General features: G+C 35.7%; 2 protein-coding genes across 2 annotated transcripts; one reads left to right on the forward strand and one right to left on the reverse strand.

The window, feature by feature from the left end:
* The first annotated feature begins 3682 nt into the window (after window positions 1–3682).
* Window positions 3683–5830, forward strand: LOC122092711 (scopoletin 8-hydroxylase-like). Its single transcript, XM_042662951.1, has 3 exons — window positions 3683–4226; window positions 4777–5125; window positions 5279–5830. The coding sequence occupies exons 1-3, from the start codon at window positions 3937–3939 to the stop codon at window positions 5534–5536; spliced, it is 897 nt and encodes a 298-aa protein (XP_042518885.1). The 5' UTR covers window positions 3683–3936; the 3' UTR covers window positions 5537–5830.
* A 1032-nt stretch (window positions 5831–6862) lies between these two features.
* On the reverse strand, window positions 6863–8009 carry LOC122093977 (protein SRC2-like). The gene has a single exon (XM_042664547.1). The coding sequence runs from the start codon at window positions 7926–7928 to the stop codon at window positions 7065–7067; it is 864 nt and encodes a 287-aa protein (XP_042520481.1). The 5' UTR covers window positions 7929–8009; the 3' UTR covers window positions 6863–7064.
* Between the last annotated feature and the right edge of the window lie 15451 nt (window positions 8010–23460).

Genomic DNA, 23460 nt, shown 5'->3' on the forward strand with positions numbered 1-23460 from the left:
TCTCTCTCTCTCTCTCTCTCTCTCTCTCTCTCTCTCTCTCTCTCTCTCTCTCTCTCTCTCTCTCTCTCTCTCTCTCTCTCTGTGGAGCCTAGTTCCTCTCAATGGCATCTTAGCCTTGTAATTTTTTTTCCATTCATTTCTGTTATTCACCCAAAAAAACAATAAAAAAAAAAATCTCTTAGCCCTTAGTGTCATTCTTATATAATGATGAATCAACAAAATGATGTACACATAATTTACTAATCGATCCTCAAGTTACTCTCACCAATTTTACCAAAATATAAGATAAAATAGAGTAAATTACACCCCCTCCCCTGAACTATGACTTAATATCAAGTTCTCCCACGTACTTTCATATATACCAACACCCTCCTCACTAGTTTACCTTTCCTCTCTACTCCGTCTATCATTCTCCTCCACCACTGCCTCTCTTCCAAACCCCCAATCGGGACTATGTTGCTTCCAGAGATCTCCTCATTTGGAAACTCCATCGAACCCTCACCCAAGGATAAATCTTGCCACATTTACGTCCTCGACGATGAGAACTCAATCATGGCGGTCCTCGTACAGTTCCCTGTGATCGCGAAGAGGTCCCATGCGGTGGCGAAGTTGCTGATCAATGGAGAAGCGCAAATTTGACTCAAGAGGGTTCTGATACTCGATTCAGTGCAGAGTCATGACTTCCGTAGCAATCTGCTTCCAGATAAGGAACTTGCTTTTAAGCTCGAGACTACAGTGGCATAGATGGAAGAACAGAGGGCTGGGTGCGCTGATTAGGGGTTTATGGTTTCTCCTATCGGGGAGTGTGATGGATGGCTTGGGTGCAGCTCTTTTGGCTCCTTTGGGTCGATTCTAGATGAGGTGGATCAAAGGGACCATGTGTGTTACATGGCCGGAATCTGGGGCTCTGGCAGTGTCGCTGGTGAAGTCGCTACTCAAGGATGTATTGCCAAGCTTGGAACATCTTAGGGTTAGTGAAATTGATGATGATGGTCATCATCTTGATGCTGAGTTGTATACTTGATCCTGCTTAGTTGCAGAATATGTGTGTAGTTTCCATTTTTTCATTTCCTTAATAATTTGATTCTTAGAAATGATATAATGGGATGAGCAACTGTTGCTTGTGGTAATTTGTGATAGCTTTTTTACCAAAAAAAAAAAAGTGCTAGCTTCGTTTGTTTTGTTTTGTTAGACTGGTGGTTCACCCCACCAAACTCTTTCTTTGGTTTTCGATCACCTTCCCATCGGAATTTGATATAGCACTGGTGGCAATTTCTACTATATGGCTCCCCTAATCCTTGTGCCAGTTATGTGTATCATCTATCATTAAATTGATCATAAACCCCAAGCTCGGTACCTCAATGTCCAGTTCTCCACCTCCTTCTTCCTGTGTGACTCATTCGTCGTCGGATTTCAGCAATTGACTGTGGAGCGCAGCGATGACGAAGAGGCAAATCCAAATCACAATGAAGAGATATTCTGTTTAGCCTTTTTAGGGTTTAAGGCTTAATTCATATAAAGAGGGTAATCTCAGCAGAAAATTACATGTTTGAATGATGATGTCATCACTTAATAGGGTTATCTAACGGAAGGGGTACGATTAAAAGTATCTTCAAATTAGATGGGAGGGTGTTGGTATATATGAAAGTACATGGGGGGAACTTGATATTAAACCATGGTTCAGGAGAGACGAGTGTAATTTCCTCAATAAAATGAAATTGGAAGAAATTTGATCATACTTGGCTTTTCCTTTCCCTCTCACAAAGTAAGAATAAATCTTTAACTACAAATGTTAGACAATCAAACAACAATAATGGAGTTTGTCTTATTATTTTTCTTCATGTTCTTGTTACAGCCAAGCAATAGCTAGGGAAATTTTTCCTTTTCTTCGTTTACAAAAGCAACCAATAAGCATAGCAGCAGCGAAGAAATGAATATGGAAGACAACGCTCCAGTTTACCCACCCATATGCCATTTCTAGTTGGATCTAGGGGACATGTTTTTTCAAAAATTGAGATCACATCAATCAATTAGTTGGAATCCATCATACTCGATGCGAAGTCCTAACTAATTCTCCATATAGAAAATTGAAGCAATTTAAAAGTGCATAAATTTCTATTTTTAAACAGTTATGAAAGGTTTTGTGCATGAACACATGGTGTACATCCATTTATAAAGCTGTCGGATGGGGATGAAGGTCTACGGTGCACTCCTTAACTTCATCCAATGACTGTATATGTACACAATTCTACCTCTAGTTAGTTAAAACGTGTTTAAAACGCGAAAATGTTTTAGATACGTTTTATCAAATCACTTCATAAAAAAAGGTGAAAAATGGATATGGTTAGATTAGAAGTTCTAAACACACATAAAATGTGTATCCATTTTTTTTTTTTTTTAATGGTTATATAATAATAACTTTTTTTTTAAAAGTCATTTAAAGTAAATTGTTGGGGAAATGTGACAACTGACTGTAACTAATAACTTTGATATGCAGTGTCTATACACAATATAGAGAAACAGGATATTTTGAATTCAATGATAGGTTTTTTTAATATGTAGTGTCTATAGACTCTATACACAGAGAAACATATGGAAAAGTATTCAATAAATTTAACTTCTTGTTAAAGGTAGTTAACTAATAATTTTTCAATTATATATGTATATTACCTCTTTTTTAGCGCCATATTGTTCAAATTTACACGCTTTGAACATGTACCATTTGTTTTCATTTTTTGCCGTTTTTTAACTTTTTCTTTTACCATCTTATTCATATTTTGATCCGTTTAAAGCACATCCATCCATATTGAATATTTTTTATTTTAATTATTATTCCCATTTTAACTAACAGAGTTCTGCCCACAACCTTTTTCCTCAATTTTAGAGACTTGAAATAGTTGAGGTAATTGTAGATAGTAAATATAATTGAGAAGATTTCTCATGGCTTGAGATTAGCTTGTCACTCTATCATCTAGCCCACTGGTTGCTGTGAGTCTGTCCATATTTCTATTTTCATTTTAGTACACCTTGGATTCCTCGCTTGACTTCCTTGATAATTAAACCTAATTCTAATCTTTGTCTAAATCATCTCAGAAAAAAAAAATAATAAATAAATAAATAAATAAAAGGAAAAGGGCCGGTGTGTTCAGTGGTATACCCACCTTCTTTTTTATCTATTTACTTCTCTACTTAGAAAAGGTCTCCTCTACCCCTCTTATGTCATCACTCTAATTGATTGAGCTGCTAGCTTCAAGTGAACAGACGGCTCACCTAACCTCTCATATAAATAAATAACAAACTTTCTTTCTCCATCTTTATCTCAGCAAATTGGGGTTTGCCACTTGGACCCCATTTTGATGTTTTCTTTTTGTTTAAAATTTTGCAATAAAATAAATCTAAGGAAAAGTAAAGATTGAACCACCCTAGCAAAGAGTCCAATACACATGCGCACGCCTCGGGGTGTTCGGTCCAGGCGTTGGATATGCGATACCATCTCTATTGCACAATAGAGGAGCCCCACCCATCATAAGCTAGGCCTTGTATGTAATCATATCGAAAAATACAAATTAAATAATATCACCATACTATTAATGATATAATTAAAATGCAACAACTCTCTAGCCTAATTAAATAATAGTATAATAAACAAGAAGATTCTATAAATGGTGACTTTTTCCATCACTGAGTCTTAGTAGAACTAATTATCAGCACAAAATGGCTCCCATCTTCCCTAACCGGAATTCTCTATTGAACTTCATCGTCCGGGAAGGCAACGGCATAAAAGGTCTTGTAGATTCCGGCATCTCGAAGGTCCCCGATGAGTTTGTGCAACCTCCACATGAACGAATCAACAAACCAGACACAAATAACACACCTTATTATATACCCCAGCCCATAGACATGTAACAGCTTGATCATGGACCTAACCATGATCAAATGGTTGAGGTTCTCATAGAGGCTGCAGAGAGTGTTGGGTTCTTCCAAGTGGTGAACCATGGCATCTCAACCCAACTGCTAGAGAGTCTCAAGGACATGGCGCATCAGTTCTTTGATCGGCCACCGGAGAAGAAGGTAATTTATCTCAAGGAAGCGAGCAGAAACCCGTTTGTGAAGTATTGGAGCAGCTATGCGCCGGAGAAGGAGGAGGTGTTGGAATGGAGTGATCATTTGAACATGACTTATGTAGGTGATGCTGAAGCTCTCAAGTATTGGCCTGAAGAATGCAAGTAAGATTCCTAAAATCATAAAATTTTCTGAAGTCATTCAACCTATTTGCTTTCTAGGTTAATAATACAATAAGTTAGATCCTTGATGCTTTCAAATATTTGAGTTATATATCTCTAATTAATGCCTTATGCCCGTTTGTTTGACTGATAGAATGGGGTGAAAAACTTATGAGGGTGGATTCCACATGTCGTGGGTTCGGTTGACAAGGAAAAAGAAGGAAATGAAATAATGGAATATACCTTAGGCCTTTTTTACTTTTTCCACTTTTCTCCATCAAACAAATGAGACCTTAAGATTTTGAGTTGGACCTTTTAATAAGGTGTGCAAATCATACAGAATTTGGGCTCAGCTTTGAATCAAATTGAGTCGAGCCAAGTTGGGCCTGGGCTCAATTTTGTTCAAAATTGTGTGAACTTCTCAATCCAGTTAAGTGTCCTTCTAGGTGTCATCATGCATAGTGATTTATACTTCACTATTTACCACTTGATAGTACATAGGTTAGTCAATGTGATGCTTGCTTGGTCCTCTATTTCATATAAATTTTTATAGGGAATTCACACTAGAATACATGAAGACCTCAAGCAAGATGGTGAGAAGGATATTAGAAGTGTTGCTCACAAAGCTTGGGGTGACAGTACTGGATGATGAAGCAACTGAAACTTACATGGCCTCAAAGAGTGTTGGTATGAACTTCTACCCAAAGTGCCCAAATCCAGAGTTGACACTTGGTACTGGTCGACACTCGGATGTTGGCACCTTGACTGTGTTGCTACAAGATGAAGTTGGTGGGCTATATGTAAAAGTTGAAGATGATTGCAATGCTCAGAAGGAGGGACAGTGGATAGAGATTCCACCAATTCCAGGAGCTCTGGTGATTAACATTGGGGATACCTTACAGGTAAATAAACTTTTCCTTTGATGCCAATACCAAACATCACTAATCATCTTTACATGTAACAAGACCCCTGAAAGTATTTCATCACAATCATAAAACTCCTTCAAATATTATCAACTCACAATATTGAACCTATCATCCTATTTGTTTTCTTAGACACTGAGCAATGGAAGATACAAAAGTTCAGAACATAGGGTTCGAACTACAAATACACAATCAAGAGTTTCAATCCCTTTATTTGTTAGACCTAAATTGACAGACAAGATCAAGCCATTGCCTCAATTGATAGAAAGGGATGGAGTTGCTTATTACAGAGAAGTCCTCTTTGATGAGTACATGAAATACAAATTTGGGCAGGGTCATGTAGGGAAGAAGACTCTTGATTATGCTAAGGTCACTTATCAGGAACCATGAGCCATAGCCAAATCAGTTCCATTTGTGAGAGTGATTAATGAATCTACATCTATGTGAGCTTATAGATGGGCTTGGTGTTCTTCGGTTTCTATAACTCTGTTTGATGTGTTGATTGTAAATGTGAGTGTCTCTCATATATTTATTGATAGTAATAACCTAGTTGTTGCAACATATTGGTCACAAGTTCAAAAGTTGGAAACAACCTCTTTCACGAAGCAAGAGGTAAGGCTATGTATACTTGCCCCTCTCAAACCCTCTACAATAATGGGAGCCTCGTGCACTAAGTTGCTTTTTTTTTTTTTTCTTTTGTTAGCCTAGCTGTTCTTTTATGGAGGTGGATTAGCTCCACTATCGATATTATGATTTAGAATGAGTTTCTTTCTCAAAAGACTTCTTAGGGTGGGTGGAACGTTATGATCATATATAATTGCCTATGGTAATTAAGCAATTTATAAGCTAGTTTGATGATCCTTCTCTCTTCTTTCTTGATTCAAGAGCTTATAGAAATTAAAATTTAAAATAATACAAAAAAAAAAATAGAAATTATAAATAAATATAAATAAACAATCACACCACGCAAAGATTTCTATCCAAGAACCCCCAACAACCCTTGCGTGCATTCATAAAGAGAATACAACAAAAATGAGTTGCCGCCACCGTTCAGTTTTCCCTGAGAAGTTAAAACCATTGTCCTCCAAAACAATAAACTAATAAAGGGCAAGAGTAGATGTACCGGAAAATAGGTTTTAAATGAACTAATTAACCGGTTTAATTGGTTTTGGTCTGATTTAAAATAGATCCAAAATCAAAACCGAACCAATTATTACTAATTTTATTCAATTCAGCTTCTATCCACTGGTTTTGATTCCGGTTCAATATTGATACCTTTAATGAAAGAATTCATTTATTAATTGGGTTAGGTTGGATAAGGTTTGACATGATTCCCTATCTCTATACCCAACCATTGTAATTGTACTGAATCGAACAAACCCACAATTCCAATCTAATGGCCTCATATCAATAACAATTCATAATCAATTTCTACAACCTAGTTTTGTAAACAATAACTACCTAGCTCAGTTGGTGAGTATGTAAAAAACTCATGCTTACCATAGGATGTCTTGAGTTCAAGTCTCCTAGTTGTTACCTACTTCTCTCCTTAAATAGATCTTCCTAATATTCCAATCCAATGTCCCTTGAAGATGGAAGAAAAAACAGCAAAAGAAAAAGTTCCAACGAATCTTACTTTCTCTAGTTGTTTGGATCATCAAAGCAGCAAATAATTCCAAAACCGTCAACTAAAGTGAAAAACCCAAACCACGCAAAGAACCAAAGCATATCCGCATATTCCACCGAACAAGAACTCTTCGATCACAATCGAATTCTAATACTATCTTTTATGGCAGGACAGATTATTCATCCTTCCTACCCAGAAATCAAACATGTCAACAACTGAACAACCCAGGTTATTTAAATTAAAAAAAAAAAAAAAAAAAAAAAAAACGAAGAACAACACACTCAGCGCATTTTAGAAGTCATCACCCCCAAACCCACCATCATCATCATCATCGTCCCCGCCACGAAAATCATTATCATAGCCTAAATCATCCTCCACCTTCTCAGCCGCGTCATCAGCGATCTTATCCTCCACATACTCTGCTCCTTCTGCCAATGCTAATCCACCCAACACTCCTCCGACCGCACCCACGGCCAATCCCGTTCCCATCCCACCAAACTTACTCTTCTTCTTCTCCTCCACAGCTCCGCCGCCATATCCATACACCGGTGGCTGTCCGTACGCCGGCTGCTGACCATACGCCGGAGTATATTCTCCCGGTGGTGGTGGCGCCGCCGCATAAGGAGATGGAGTGGCATAAGGATAACCGTAGTCCCGGGAAGAAGCGGAACCGGGTGGAGGCGGAACACCATAAGAGGGTGCGTAGTATGGATCCGGTGCACGATAGCGAGTATCGACGACCACGATTTTAGTCTCTAACTTGCCTTGGGGGCGTCCAGAGGGTCGCCGGAGCTGGAGAGAACGAAAAGCAGATTCGCCAACGCCGACCTCATCTACGATTTCCCTGAGTGGGACCCGAACGGAACCGATTAAGGGTTTGGTGTCTTCGGCGGCGTCGGCTTGGACGATGTCGATGTAGAGGGTAGCTTCGTCGATCGGGACGGTGAGAGGGACGACAAGTGTTTCGTTCCAATTGGGACAAGTATCACCATCGTGGTCGACTGGGGTGGAGAGCTTGGTTTTGGGGTCGACCCAGACGACGGCGTAGGGCTTGAGAGGACCGTGACGCCAGTTGACATTTTTGAGGTCTTTGGCGGAGGAGATGGTCACTTTGAGTTCCATGGGAACTCTTGATGGGTGGTAGTCGTAAGCCATTGTTGAGTTTCTAGGGCGCGGTGGGTGGAGAGAGAGAGAGAGAGGTAACAGGTTTGTGTCGCTTGATTCACAGTGGAAAGAGATCGGTTAATTCCGTGGTATTTATAGCTTTAGTGTTATAGAAATGCCCTTGATTTGAAACTTTATTACGAAAATGCCTTTAAGAAGCGGGGCATGAAAATGGAGCGGGTCAGATGGAGATCCAAGATTCATTATTATAAAATGTTTAAAGACGAGCATCTAATAGGACAAGTACACACCAATGTCTATGGCCAATGGGAAGACATGAGCAAGGACCTTCAGCGTGGGCAGCAATCTTTTCTCATCCAATGTCTTTTGGTGTAGGTACACATTATGTGGTAGTGTTTGTTTTCCCAAAATTTAAAGAGAAAAAGAAATGTGAAATGCAATGTGCCCCTTATTCTTAGACATAGAAGGAGGTGAAATGACAGCCCCACCCTTCACGAAAGGCAGATATCTTATCCTGTTAATGTTTCCACATGAGCTCCCATTGACTCCCACATACACTAGTGTAATAGCTATGCTATTTTCATGAAACCCTCAAATCTGTCTATATATGGGCGTAAACAACACTGGACCGACAAAATTCTTTCTCCCAAATCTTATACATGATTGCAATATAAATGAGATGTGCACTTCTAGAATACTTTTACTAAACATTGTTTCTGTGCTGCTTCAACCAAATCACATTCTCACATAATGAAATTGAAAAGAACAATTGTGTGTCAAGAACATTTTCACAAAATAAGATTGCAACCAATTGGGATTGGATTGATTTGAGTTGATATATATTTAGATTGGGATGTCAAGGATAATATATTCATATAAATTTAAAAATTTATTAAATAAATGCGTATCTTAACTTCCAAGACGGATCCAAAATCAAAGAATTATAAGGCCATATGCTTTCAAACTTTAACTTTTCCCTTAGAAGCAAAATTTATATTAAATTGATACTTTCATCATTTTCTAGATGGAAACAGAGGCAACCCGGGAAGCTTTTGTAAGAATAGTAATGTAAGTTCCTTCTCAATCCTTAGTTTTCTTTCGTAATTATGACATAACCTTTATATGAGTTATGAAAAAATGATAAACAAGAGACAAGTGGTGATGACGGCAATAGCAATAGCAATGGCAATGGCAATGGCAATGACAATGGCAGTGGAGTTGGGTGGTGTGAACCTCTCTTTTCCGTAGAACCTCCTATTCAGGATTCAAAAGTGACGCATCTTTTAACACCCACCCCTAAAAAGATTAGTATGCATACGCCTTGTTATCATGGTGTTGGTAAAGTGAGAAATTGCAACCTAATGGCTTATTTCTCAAAATTTATTTGAGAAAAAATAAATTATCAAAATAATTTGCAACTTAAAGGTTCCAATAGTTTCGATTCCAGTCGGTTCACTTATTGATTTTATTGGGAAACTTGTCCTAGAACTTTCCCATTTTGTAATGAATCGGATCGGTCATGTGTATTGGATGAGCCGATTCCAATACTGAATGGGCACCCTTACTCAGCCTTATGGCCTTGCTTTCCTTCTAGCCATCCTATCGACGACCTAAGAAAACATGCGAGGGGTGTACCATGTTGAGAGAAAAAGGAAAATCTCTCTCATGTGTGCAAGTTATAGAAATACATCTAAAGGGAAAAGAAACAATACTTAATCAAATGGATTGCGCACCTAGATACAAGAGGGTGCAAAATATATATATATATATATATATATATATTTTTTTTGAGAAAGAATGCTATCAATCCATCGGAGGTCTCTACACCCAGACACAAGATGTTGTGAAAACTAGAGGGGGCAAAGACGTCTTTTCACAATGTCTTATGTCTAGGCGTGTAGAGAGCATATGGGTAGCATTCTTTCTCACATATCTTTCTTATAGGTTCTACTCTATCATATTTTATTGGGGAAGGGAAGTGTGAAAGGTTTAAACCCAAGATGTCCTGGTAGCAATAGGCTTTTAGACACCACAAGTAACCAAAGTGTGCAAGGCACTTGTTCACACGAAAGTTCAACATTACCATCCCACCCCTTCTAAAATCACAAAACTCCTTCCTTGTTGATACTCTTACATGCACTCTCATTGACCCCTGTGCTAATAGAAAGACTACACGATCAGATAATGATCTCTTGCCCACAACTAAGTATACATAAATATATAATAATAACACCCGGATTTGATATTGTAGGCACATTACTACAACCTCCCCCCACCCACCCACCCACCCACCCACACAACCAAATGATCTTTCCCTTTAATAAGAAGGAATGAGATTGAAAAAATTTAGTTAGGGAACTCATAATTCCAGTGCCTAGCACACTCACATGCAACCTGTTGAAATTGTGTGGCGCAACACACTTTTATTTGTATTATTTTTTGCACATTATTATTAGATATTTTCATTTTATTTTGTGGCATGTAAGATATGTTTTGTGGCTTATGGGATTGTTAAATGGTACCATTATTTTTTGGTCTACTGTATTAATAGACTAGTTTATGGATGATCATCCGGATGAGCCACATTATAGTCCTCGACTTGACCGCACCTATCATGATGTATTATGTGCTTACATATGCATTATTGGACTGTGATGGGTTTGAGGGGTGCAAGTTAAAATTGCTCAGACTATGGGAGACATGATGACTAATCTCTTGATAGTCAGTACACATAAGGTCTATGGAGTCCATCCATGGAAATGCCTCGTATACGTTGAGTGTTGATTTTAGTGACTAATGTTCCATTGCTAGTGACTTGACAATTATAGAAGTGTATGCGTACCTACAACTATCAGTTTGAAAAGATTTTTTGTCAAAATGGTTTTGTAGAAGAAAAATGTATTTATTTATTATATAAAAATAATATCTATTTTCTTTTTTTACAAAAACCGATTTTGATTTTGGAAATGGGCAGTTTGTATTTTTGTTCCCTTTTTCTTTTGGGACATTTTAATAATTGTCAAAGTAAGCCCAAGAGGTATTCTGGATATGGTCATTAGATGGCTAGCATCTCACTTGGGGTTGGACTTTGTGACTGATCATCTCCACCCTAGAGATATAAATATCTCAAGGTCACACATGCAAGAGGAAGGAAGAAGCTCAAAATACCGGGTTGTGGTATATCTGTCCAGCTGGGGGTGAGCACCCTGATTGCTTGTGAGTTCCTTGAATTTTTTATGACTTCATTTATTGTGATGATCTTCTATAAACACCTACAAAATCCTTTACAAAAGTTGGATTTATATCTTCAAAAAGTATGTCAATTTTTATTAATCTTTCATCCTTGTGAAAAATCAATTTTATGATTTTTCAATTTCTTGAATTTGTATCATATGATTCTTGATGACTATTTTTCCAATACAACCTTTACTTGAAAACAAATGCCAAGAGGTCTATGGATCGATTATCAAAATCTTTATCCTTCTAGTATGTGTGAGTAAAGTCCTCTTGAGAATTCCTTAAATAATTTTTTTTTTAAATAAAATAAAAGAGGTGAGTATGAGGGAACTGTAAAAACAAGAGTGTAGGTCCACCTAATATATGCTCCTATGCTTTTGTTTGGGTCTGTGACATCAGCACATGACAATCACTGTCTGGAATGTGATATATTCCTTTCCATATAATGGACGCTGAGTTTACGCGCTAAATGAGATGCACGCTTTTGGTTGTCTTTATGGGGTAGACCGCTCATGCGGTTTTGTGAAATTTTGGCCAAACAATATCAGCACAATAGATCAATTAGGACTTTCATGAATGGGATATGAGATTTGCTTTCCAATCAAATGGGCACACATCAATTATCTGAGGCTTCTAATGAGGAGCCAATGTTTTTCTTTAGGCTTCATTTGGTTACAATGGGAATTTAAAGGGAAAAGAAATGAAATTTTCATACTTTAAAAAGAAATGTTTATAATCATTATCCCATATGATTATATAAATTACTTAATTTTTTTAATCATATTTAGTAATGATATATTTTACATGTAATTTTTATTTTACATATTATAGCAAAGGGTTTTAGATGTAAAGCAAAATGAAATTTTATAATCAAATATAGAATGATTTGAAGTTAATGGTAAAGTCATATGGGTAATAATTACATATAATTTTTTTTAAGTATAAAAGTTTCACTTCATTTCTCTTTAATTCTCCTTACAACCAAACATAGCCTTAGAGTGGATTGAGAATATTCTTAGGGTCTGTTTGGTTGATGAGAAATTAATGGGGTAGGGATGAAAAGAGTAACTATGACAATTTTGTTACGATATTCATAAATTAACCTGTTTGGCTGCCTAGGGTGGGAAGGACCAATTGCACAAACAAAATTCTTTCTTTGTACTGTGTGTTTCACTAACCCTGTTTACTCTTTTCAAAATTATGGTAAAATTGTAATGATAAAAAAGAAAATAAAAAGGACACGTGCTTGTTTGAGAGCAAATGGAAGGCTCTAATTAAGAATTTTTTTTAGGTAAGTTGTGGGTTTGGTATCCAAAAAACTCTTCTTAGCTTTTTGATTTCATATCTATTAAGAGAGGGCTGTGGGTAAATAAGCTGGTACAATAGTTGGCATGCTTTTATAAATTTGGTGAAAGCAACCAACAACCAAAAGGGTCCTTAAGGACTTCATGAGGAAGCTTGGTAGAGTTCAAATATTTCAATTATGACTCAAACTCTTTAAATCAAATAAGTACATTAGATCTTATAAAATGATTTTAGCATATCTAGAATCATACAAATCCAATTTATTTCATTAATCAAGTTGTGACCATTAAGCAACCAACAAAAATATTTGTTAAAAATAAGATTTTGTTGTTACATCAAAACATATAGATGTTAACTAATCTGACTAACGTTGAACTTGGAAAAATGAAATGATTAAATAATTAAAAAAAAAAAAAGAAATTAAGGAAACAAATTCAATATTAAGATTAAGTATTGAATTATGGTAGTAGATTCATAGTAATAAAAAGAAAAAAAATTGTTTGTGACTATTCCATAAGAAATGAAATAAAAGATACAGTAGAACTAGAACAATTATTTTTGTAAGTCTACTAAAGGAGCATAATATATCAAAATGAACATCATAAGTTGTCATATAATAAAACTAGTTGTTGTCAATACCTTCTTTTGGTTCCTTCTTCCGTAAGCCAAGCTTGGAGAATAAAAAGATAAGAGGGCCCTAGGAAAATGTGGTCAGAATTCCATAATAGAGTCTAACTGAATTGATTATCTTCATGCCTAATAAAACAGAATACTTAATAGAAGAGTTTCTTAAATTTCACAAACCTCGATCCCCCCTTTTTTTATTGTAATTTCTTGATTATTATATACATATATATATATATATATATGTATATTTTTTCAACCTTTCACCTATATAAATAGAAAGAGGTAAACTATTTTAAATGGATTGACTCACTCCATTCCACGCATCCTTTTATATAAATATATATATATATATATATATATATACTTCCACCGACCTCAACGAGGCAATCAAGGAGAGAAAATGATATCTTTGGGGGTGTGACCAAGCAATAAGGCATCAAATTTTGGCCCCTCCACCCAAAGGTTTTTGTCTGACAATAGATCAATTCAATTAGAACAAAGATTGTTTTCTTAATAATTTTCTCTTCAAGAATGAATACATTAACTGTGGATATAATATTATTCGTTATTTTGATTTCTAATGATTTCTCTTCGAACAATTTAGTAATAGAGCGAATCACACTTTTTCCACTAAACTATACCTACTACACTTTACAATGTAATTATTATATAAGAATACACTGCTCTAATTGTCGAACACTAATTGATCCTCACTTTGACACAATGATCATGTGACCATGTAACAATTCTCCGCTTAATTAATTACAAAAATATTAAATAAATTCCTATCCTAACTTCCAAGACAAAATCGCAAATCAAAGAATTATAGGACATGTGCATTAAACCTTTAACTTTATCATATTAAATTATGACAATGGAATGCACCTTAAAAATAATAAGAGCAATTAAGTGACCCTGTATAAGAAAAAAATTATATTAAATTGATACATTCGTTACCATCTAGATGGAAGGAGAGGCACCTAGGAAGCTTTTGTATCTATCTAATGATCTAATCAAGGAGGTTTTCCGTTTTGTTTAAGAATAATAATGTAAGTTCTTTCCCAATCCCCAAAATATGTCCTCAACTGTGAGAGACACAGTACCTTGGGCTTATTAACTTTTTGAAACCAGTATTATTTTTCCAATTGGCTTTAGATCTTCTATGGCCATGCACTGATGCAGTGAGCATCTGATGATTGAAAGCCCCTTAGAGCATGTGTCCAGATGAATGCTTCAGTCATTGGATGCTCGTTGGACTAGTGCAGTGACAGCAGAGAATCTAGACTCTCCTTAGTCATCCATTGCCCAATGCAGAGTTCATATATGAGAGACAGAAGAGAAAAGCAAAAAACGAACATGGCAACTTGAAGTTTCATAGGCACAACACTGCTCCTATGTCTTAAGGGTGTTAAACGAGATGGTTCTAGGTGATTGGGTCAGTTTTCTATTAGTTTCAATCATAAAAGGGTTAATTCTAGAACCTATATACCCATATATTAAGAATCCCAAAAATATGATTGAGTCCTAATTATTAGCTACACACATATATAAGTGTTTCTTTGACACAACGTAAAATTTTTCTTCATAATTATGAAATAACACATAATTTTCTTTCTTTTTTTTTTTTTTTTTTTGGAACCCTTATCCATGTTGAGAAAAAAAAAATCTCTTTATTACATATGCATATATAATTATATATAAACAAAAATACAATACCTATTTCGCAGAAAAATATAATAACTAAATATACACAAAATAATGAGGATGACCCGAATTTTATATTATGGGCAACCTACTCCACCCATCCCATAATCTCAACCTTCGACAAGAGCCTATTTGAAATAAGTTAGCGAGGGAACTTTAAAAAGGGAGTGGGTCCTCCTCAACTTTCTTGAGGAGGACACCAATGAAACCCATATTTGGGTTTCAAGTATGACCCAACTGTGACTTCAGCACATGACCATCACTGCCTTTGCATGTGAAATATTCCATTCCATAAAATGGATGCTGAGTTTTTCTTGGGTCTGTATAGGGAAGATAGCTCAAACGGTTTTGTGAAATTTTGGCCAAACAATATTAGCGTAATAGGTCAGTCAGATTGAATCATATTCAACTACTCTCCAATCTTTCATATGCACGCATGCGATTACGTGTTTCTCAATATTGGACTGTTTGCATATGAAATGGTAATGTAAAAATCGTTAGAGAGGATCCAGATCAAAATTAGGACTTCCATGAATGAGATATGAGATTTACTTTCCAATCGATGACTTCCCTTAATCACCATTTGTATTGATGGGGCCATCAGTTATGTGAGACTTCTAATGTGGAGCCAATGTTTCTATCTAAAGTGGAACTTCTAAAGAGAACATGAGAAGTTACAAATGATGCTTTAGGGCCTGTTTGGTTGATGAAAAATTAATGGGTTTGGGATGAAAATAGTAACGAATTAAGTTCAACAATTTTCTTACAGGTTTCACAAGTTTACTTGTTTGGATGCCCATGGTGGGAAAGACTTATGCACAACCCCCAGTCTATTCCTTGTAAGGACACATTTTGATTTGAGAGCAGATGGAAGGTTCTAATCAAGAATGTTTTGTATACAAGTTGTGGGTTTGGCACCAAAAGAACTCTTCATAGCCTTTTGATTTCCTATCTACAGAGAGAGGGATGTGGGCAAATATGCTACCACAATATGAAGTTTGATTGAAAGGAATAGGTTGGCATTATTTTTATAAAGTAAAAGAAACAATTCTCAAGGAAAAGAGGCCAAAAAAAACAAGTATGATGGATAAATACTAACTTTTGACACAAGGTCCTTGAATCAAATAAGTACATTAGATCTTATAAAATGATTTTGGAGTATCCAAAAGCATATTAATCCAACTTATTTCATGAATCAAAATGTGACCATTAAGCCACCAATGCAACTTTTTATTGAAAATAAATTTTGTTGTTGCATCAAAACATATATATGTTAACTAACCTGACTAACGATGAACTTGGTAAAATGAAATGATTGAAAAATTAAAAAATCAGATATTAAGGAATACAAATTCAATGCTGAGGTTATAAATTGAATTTATGGTAATAGATTCCTAATCAAAAGTGTTTATAGTTGTTTCAAAAGAAATGAAACAAAAGATACAGTAGAACTTTAACAATTATTGTATAAAGTTTACCAAAGGTGCATATTGATCAATATAAATATCATGCATTGTCCTGTAAAAAATCAGTAGTTGTAAGTAACTTCTTTTGTTTTTTTCTTCTATAATCCAAACTCATAGAAGAAATAGATAAGAGGGCCCACAAAAAATGCAATCGGAAATCCATAATAGGGTCCGACCAAATTGATAACTTCATGCATAATAATAATAATAATAATAATAATAATAATAATAATAATAATAATAATAATAATAATAATAATAGATTACTTATTATAAGAGTTTTTAAAATCATCACAAACCTCCCATTTTTTCATTTTTATTGTAATTTCTCGATTATTATATGATGATATATATATTTTTTTCATGTATATAAATGAAAGAGGTAGACTATTCATAATTAAAGGGATTAAATCACTCCATTCAAGTCTTTGCTTTTTCTTTTCTTTTCTTTTTTCTTTTTTTTTTTTTTTTTTTTTTTTTTTTTATTGATTTTGTTACATTAGAAGAACCCCTTAACGAATTGACCTTTGGTCCACACTACATCTTATAGCCAAGTCATCCTTTCCTGGGTCACTCTAAGCTCGTTCATGTATGCTTTCATTTTAATGTGAAGGAACTTCCACCTGCCTCACGAGGCAACCAAGGGGAGAAAATGATATTATTGAGATGTGTCCCAACAAAAGGATTGAGTTTTTGTCCCTCTACCCCGAGGTTTGAATCCTTTTGTCTCTATAGACCAATTCAATTAAAAAATATATTTTTTTCTTAATAATTTTCTATTAAGAATGATTATGTTAATGTTGGATACAATATTATGTTTTTTTTTTCTAATGATTCCCCTTTGAATCAATTTAGTAAGGCTGCGTTTGGTAATGTTTCTGTTCCAAAAACGATGTTTTGTGTCAAAAATAAAAATTTCAGTTTCTGTGTCAAAATGTCGTTTTTAAACGAAAACATGGTGTTTGGTGAATCTGTTTTTAAAACGGTTTCAAAACGCAGGTCTTCTCTCTTCTTTATGCGTGAAATTGTGAAAAATGAAGAGCTAGAGTAGAAGACAAGTTCATCGGGAAGGATTTCCCTAAAATCCCCCAAAGATTTTTTTTTTTTTTTTTTTTTTTAATTTGGAACGAAACTATGAAGACAGAACAGCTATTTGTCGTTTCGTCAATTCCAGTTTCTACTGTTCCTTTTTCACTTTTTGTTCCAAAAAAACAGAAACTCGCCTATGATGCACCAAACGCTTTATTCCGTGTTTTTATTCCAATAAAACAAAAAAAACTTCAGAAACGTTCTAATAGAACATTACCAAACACAGCCTAATAGAATGAATCACACTTTCACCACTAATCTATACCAACTACACTTTACAGTGTGATTATTATACATGAATAGACTATATGTCGAGCAAGAAAATTGGGAGTCATAAAGATAGAATCAAAACAGAATCATGAAAAGAAAGTTAGAGTGTTGACATCTTTCCTTGGGACAAACTTGATGAGATAAAAAACAATTAAATATTAATCTTTTTTCATTTTTTTGGGGTGGGGGGAGGGAGTTATTTATTAACAAGCACAACCGGAACAATTGAAGTCTGACCATAAAAATGAATTATGCAAGAATCCATAACTCATGAAAAGAAAATTAGAGTGTCGACATCTTTCGTTAGCCCGACTTGGTAAGATAGCAAAACAATTAAACTATCTTTTTTTCTTTTTTTCCTAAGGGAGTTATTTATTAACAAGCATAGCTTAAAGGAACCATTGAAATCTAACCATAAAAATGAATTATGCAAGAATCCATAACTCCTTTTTTCTTTTCAGTTTCTCTATTCTTCCAAGCAAATAATTTTCTTTCTATAAAGATAGAATTTGAATCTTACTTTTACTTGAAAATTTTCTCTATTCTCCTTAGTGAAAAACTAAGTCATCCTGTCCAAATTTGATGTTACATCTCTGATTCTAATTTACAAGCCTCAACTAGTTCTAATATGCTTCAGCACAAGTGGCCCATCCACTAACTTTTCCTCTCTCTCTTTGGGTGTAGGCATTTACATCCAGTTCTAATGGTTGAGAAGAGACGACTTCTTGATTGATCTTTATTGTTGTGCGAGTCATAATCCTTGAGTCCATGAGAAGCTACCATCTCATTTCAACGGTTTGTCCAATTTGGTTAGATGGGAACTAACAGTCTAAATGGTTATCTTTTTCCACTTAAACCTTTAATTCTATTCAAAGTGATGAACCAACAACCTAAACGGGTTATTTTTTTTCCACTCAACACTTTAATGGTGAACTCAAAATTGTAAGTTGTAAGCTTTTTGTCATCAATCTTTATGGCTCCGTTTGGTTGCAATAGGAATTTAAAGGGAAGGGAAGTGAAATTTTTATACTTTAAAAAGAAATGTTTATGATCATTACCCCATGTGATTGTATAAATTAATTACTTAATTTTTTAAACATATTTAGTAATGATATATTTTACATATTATAGCAGAAGGTTTTAGATGCAAAGTAAAGGGAAATTTTATAACCAAATATGGAATGATTTGAAGTTAATATTAAAATCATATGGGTAATGATTATATATATATATATATATATATTTCTTTTTTAAGTATAAAAATTTTACTTCTCTTCCCCTTAATTTCTCTTAAAACCAAACATAGCCTATTTTATTCTTAAAAGTTCTTTAAGTTAAGGATAAAAAAAATGTTTTCAAAATAATTTGAAAGTAAATTTCAATTGTGTCATTATTAAGAGTTGTCATCAGCTTACAAATTTTTCGAATACACATGCGAAACCACAAGATTTTATCTCTAACAAAGGAGGCTAACATTCTCGCTATTCTTCTTACCATAGTTAAATGTGTTCGAGGTTATAGTTAAATATCAATGTTGAATAGATAAAATCCTACAAAAATCCATAAATCAAGCAAAGAAACCGAGAAATTCCTGATTTGGACCAACAGAAGAGTGGTTGTAGATCAACTTGACTGTTGCTTCTTTGATCGTAGATCAATTAATCAGGTAAAAAGTACGATGACAATTTATTTTTTCACTAACTTTGCTCTCTTCTGCAACAATAGATGAACCACTGGATTGCCTTTCTTCATTAATCAACATTAAATATTAAGAACAAAATTAAAGTTAGAATTAGTGTTACAGCCACCAGATGGACTAGCAAAAAGTTCGAATTTCATGGAATTCTTTTAATGGAAAAAAGTATCGAACAGTTCCCACTCTATCTTAGTTTTGCCCTTTTTTTCCTGAAAAATCTTTCCTGCTCACGTGTGGTAGGAAGCTTCTTACACGTTTATTTTAAATGCCGCCATTTAGGCAGATGCTGTGTCTATTATTATGATCTATCTAGTATACAAGTTTGGTTTCAAGCTAAGGTCTTTTGTTCAAAGCATATTCTTCTATTGCTCTGTCTTTCTCTTGTTTTTATTGGTTCTTTGCTGAAAGGAGAAATGTTGGGGAATAGAATTTTATCAGAAGCTGGTTTTGATCCAGAGGATAGGTTTCCTCCCTGGTTGACGGACTCATTTTACCCAATTTTTTTAGAAAACCCAGCTGGGATAGGTCAAGCTGTTCCAAGATTTCAGAACATGTAGTTCTAATACATATGTAGAAAGCCTTTTTCTTTTTCTTAGTAGATTTGATTTTTCGTTTCTTCTTTCTTTCTATATTAGAGACAGTTGCGCATAATGACAGATCACGGCCATGTTATTAAAAGCTTGTGGTAAGAATGGGTTTCTTTCCAGTGCCTGAAAATAATATTCTAAAGAATATGAAACTAACACTATTTTGGTGCAAGCTTACTAGCGGGCTTGATCTTAGCCGTGAGTTGGTGTGACATAGCTTTCTTTATAGTAGTTTGGCACCAGTGATGGTTTCCGATGATTGGGAGAATGTTGGACAAGCTTTTCCGTTGGGAGGTATTCCACTCTCCAACGACCTGCCCGTCAAAATGACCCTTCAACTTAACTTAGGCACACATTCCAACACCTGAGGATACATGTACATTAAGACCCATCAGGTGCCGGGATTGATGCCCAAGTCAGGTTGGAGGGTTGTTGGAGAGGATCATAATCCTGTTATGCAGTGATGCAACGATTTTGATCTTGGAATTATGGTCTATGATGTCCCTATTAATTTTTTATTCAGATTGAATCGAAATCAGCCAGAATCGGTCCACAAACCCGAGTCAGCCCTTCAAAATCGGCATCCGGGAAGGATAAGAAAGACCGGGCAGTTAGTTTCACAATCCACTCTTTCTGCTCACTCTACCCAAGTTTTCCTCCCTTTCTACTTCAACCTCCTCCACAAGATTAGGGCACAGTAAGAGTTAATGTGGTGGGGTAGTGTAGGGGCATAAGTGGTAGATCAGGAGAGGTGAGCGGTAGTGTTGTGCTCTTACAAAGAAACCTCCATTGACAAGGTGGAAGGACGGGAGAGAGGGTGGGCGGGTGATGGCTAAGACTGGCGGTTGTGTTGAGTTTTGCTTGATGCTCTTGAACGCCTTGTCACAGGCTTTGATCCTATATGAAATCAATCCCATTTCATCATTAGGTGTGAAAACAGTTTGACACCATCCTGATAGGTTTGGGATGAATCTTATGATGTAAAATAGTTCCCAGAGGTTGGTTGGTGGTTTCATTTCGAGGTGGCTTAAATTTGGCTAGGTCAACTGTGATTTCACCTATGAGAAAAACCAGCAAATCAGTCCCAAAAGCCCTAGAATCGGCCGTTCAAAACATCCAGGATTAAGATCAATCATGACCGATTTCATCTGTTTCGATAATCCAATTCCAATTTTTGAAACCGCACCGTGAAGGCAGTGTTTAACACCCTGGATTTAAATCACAGTATCAAGATAGTTACCTACTTATATTGACATCACACACCTATATGAGGAGACGAGTCGTGCATATACAAAAATTCTCACCTCATTAAAGGAAGAGGGCAGAGCCCGTGAAGGGGTGTGTGTTCACGAGAGTCTCGTACGGCCCTTTTCCCTAAATAGAATAGAAATACATATATATACCAAAACATATCACCAATATTTCCGTCTTGAGTTCAAGTCTTATGGCTGCAAGCCAGTGTGCTACATGTAGTATTCACAACAGCAAGTTACTCTATAGTTGTAGAACTCAAAGAAACAAAAATGGCCCAAAAATTTTATGGGAGCAAACCAAAATGGCCACTGAAAGAAATTTAAAGCATAGGCAACAATAAACAGCCTATCCATGGACACTGGGCCACTCCAAGAAAGGATCAATAGTTTGGATTTTCAAGGCATCTCAACAACTGCGTGTGATTCAATATTTTCACTCGCAAAGTATAAATATACATCAGGCTTTATTTCTGGGGAATAATACTCTGTTTATAACAACAATTATCCTTCATAGCATAAGGAAAAGCAACCAAGATTACTCACCAGAGCTATGAAGTTTATAACTCTCTAAAATTAGGGAGATTATTACTCTCAAATCACCTCAATAGAGCAGCTCCTCAAAAACAGGATCCACCCATTGCCCCCACTTCCCATGGTACAATTCCAGAAGCTTCTCTGCCGGTGTCATACCTATCACCAAAGAATTATCCGTTAATGAAATTCTTCGAAGAACTATGTTTTTCTCATTTAGATACAAAGCAGGTTTGAGGTATAAATAAAAGGCTACAAATAAATTCTACTGTGAAATGATAAGATGATAGAGGGAGTGCATGGAACCAATGTCTAAAATGATTAAAATTAGCAATACCCAGTGGTATAAGTTTCCAAACAAATGGCAACGTCTACAACTCTGGCTGTATGGTCCAGGTCTAAATTCAGAGTGGCCCCAAAACATGATAAGTTATGAGAAAGTGGCTTGACATGGCATTGACATTGCAACTGGAGGCCTTTTGAGTGTGCCAATACTGAGGGGGATTTGATTCAAATCGAAAGAGCTAGAAGAGCCGAGGCTAGGACTAAAATGACTTCGGGACAACAAGCATGGCTCCGAAAGAGCTAATTGGAGAAAAATGATTCATGTAGCTGACCCTATTAAGTTGGGATAAGGCTGATTTGAGTTGAGTTGAATTTATTCTCTTTTCCCTTTTTCAGAGGAAAAATAAATGAATATAAAAAGAGTGCTTATTTGCGTACAGGCTACAGAGTAGTGTGCAGCACTAAAAAGATGCAAGTAATAGGTAATTGTCTGATGAAACTGAATAACTGATGAGCAAAATCGTACAATGAAAGTGATCATCACAATCCACAAATAATAAGAGAAAATTGATGGGGGATGTAGCCCCAAATATCTTTTGAGATGGACGAATGTAACAGGAAGCCAAGGAAGAGTGCATATAGAGCAGACTCTGCAAGGGACCAATCCCCATATGGATCCAAATTCATCTCCTCCTTTTAATTTATTTTTGGAATGGGCTACGAAATTCTGACTAAAACAGGCAGTGATTTGTAGAACAATGCTAAATGTGTGAAAAGGCAAGCAAACAGAATTCATCCATCTAAAAGTTGCAAGTTGATGAGCGATACAGAGATGATATGTTGCTCTATTTAGGGTGCTAGGGTTATTGAGAAGACGCATGCATGCTATCCATTCATGGGAAACAAAGTCAGTTGGATTCAACGGTCAGATTTTATGGGGTTTCTACCTTTTTCTTCTTTGGGAGGAGTTTGGGAGGGAAGAAGGATTTGCAAAGGATATCAAGAACACCAAAAATATGGGCAGTGCAGATGCTAGTAAAGAAATTTTTAGGCTGTACAAAGCATTCTTAGGTTTGTAAAGGTTTCTACCTTCTTATTTGGGAGGAGTTCAGGAGGGAAGAAGGATTTGCAATGGATATCAATAACACCAAAAATATGGGCAGTGCAGATGCTAGTAAAGAAATTTTTAGGCTGTACAAAGCATTCTTAGGTTTGTAAAGGTTTCTACCTTCTTATTTGGGAGGAGTTTGGGAGGGAAGAAGGATTTGCAAAGGATATCAAGAACACCAAAAATATGGGCAGTGCAGATGCTAGTAAAGAAATTTTTAGGCTGTACAAAGCATTCTTAGGTTTGTAAAGGTTTCTACCTTCTTATTTGGGAGGAGTTCAGGAGGGAAGAAGGATTTGCAATGGATATCAATAACACCAAAAATATGGGCTGGCATATGCTAGTAAAGAACTCTTTGAGCATTACAATTTTTTTTTATTTTTTTTATTTTTTTTGGGGGGGGG

The sequence above is a fragment of the Macadamia integrifolia genome, chromosome 11 (assembly GCF_013358625.1).
Source record: "Macadamia integrifolia cultivar HAES 741 chromosome 11, SCU_Mint_v3, whole genome shotgun sequence".
Taxonomy (NCBI): Eukaryota; Viridiplantae; Streptophyta; class Magnoliopsida; order Proteales; family Proteaceae; genus Macadamia; species Macadamia integrifolia.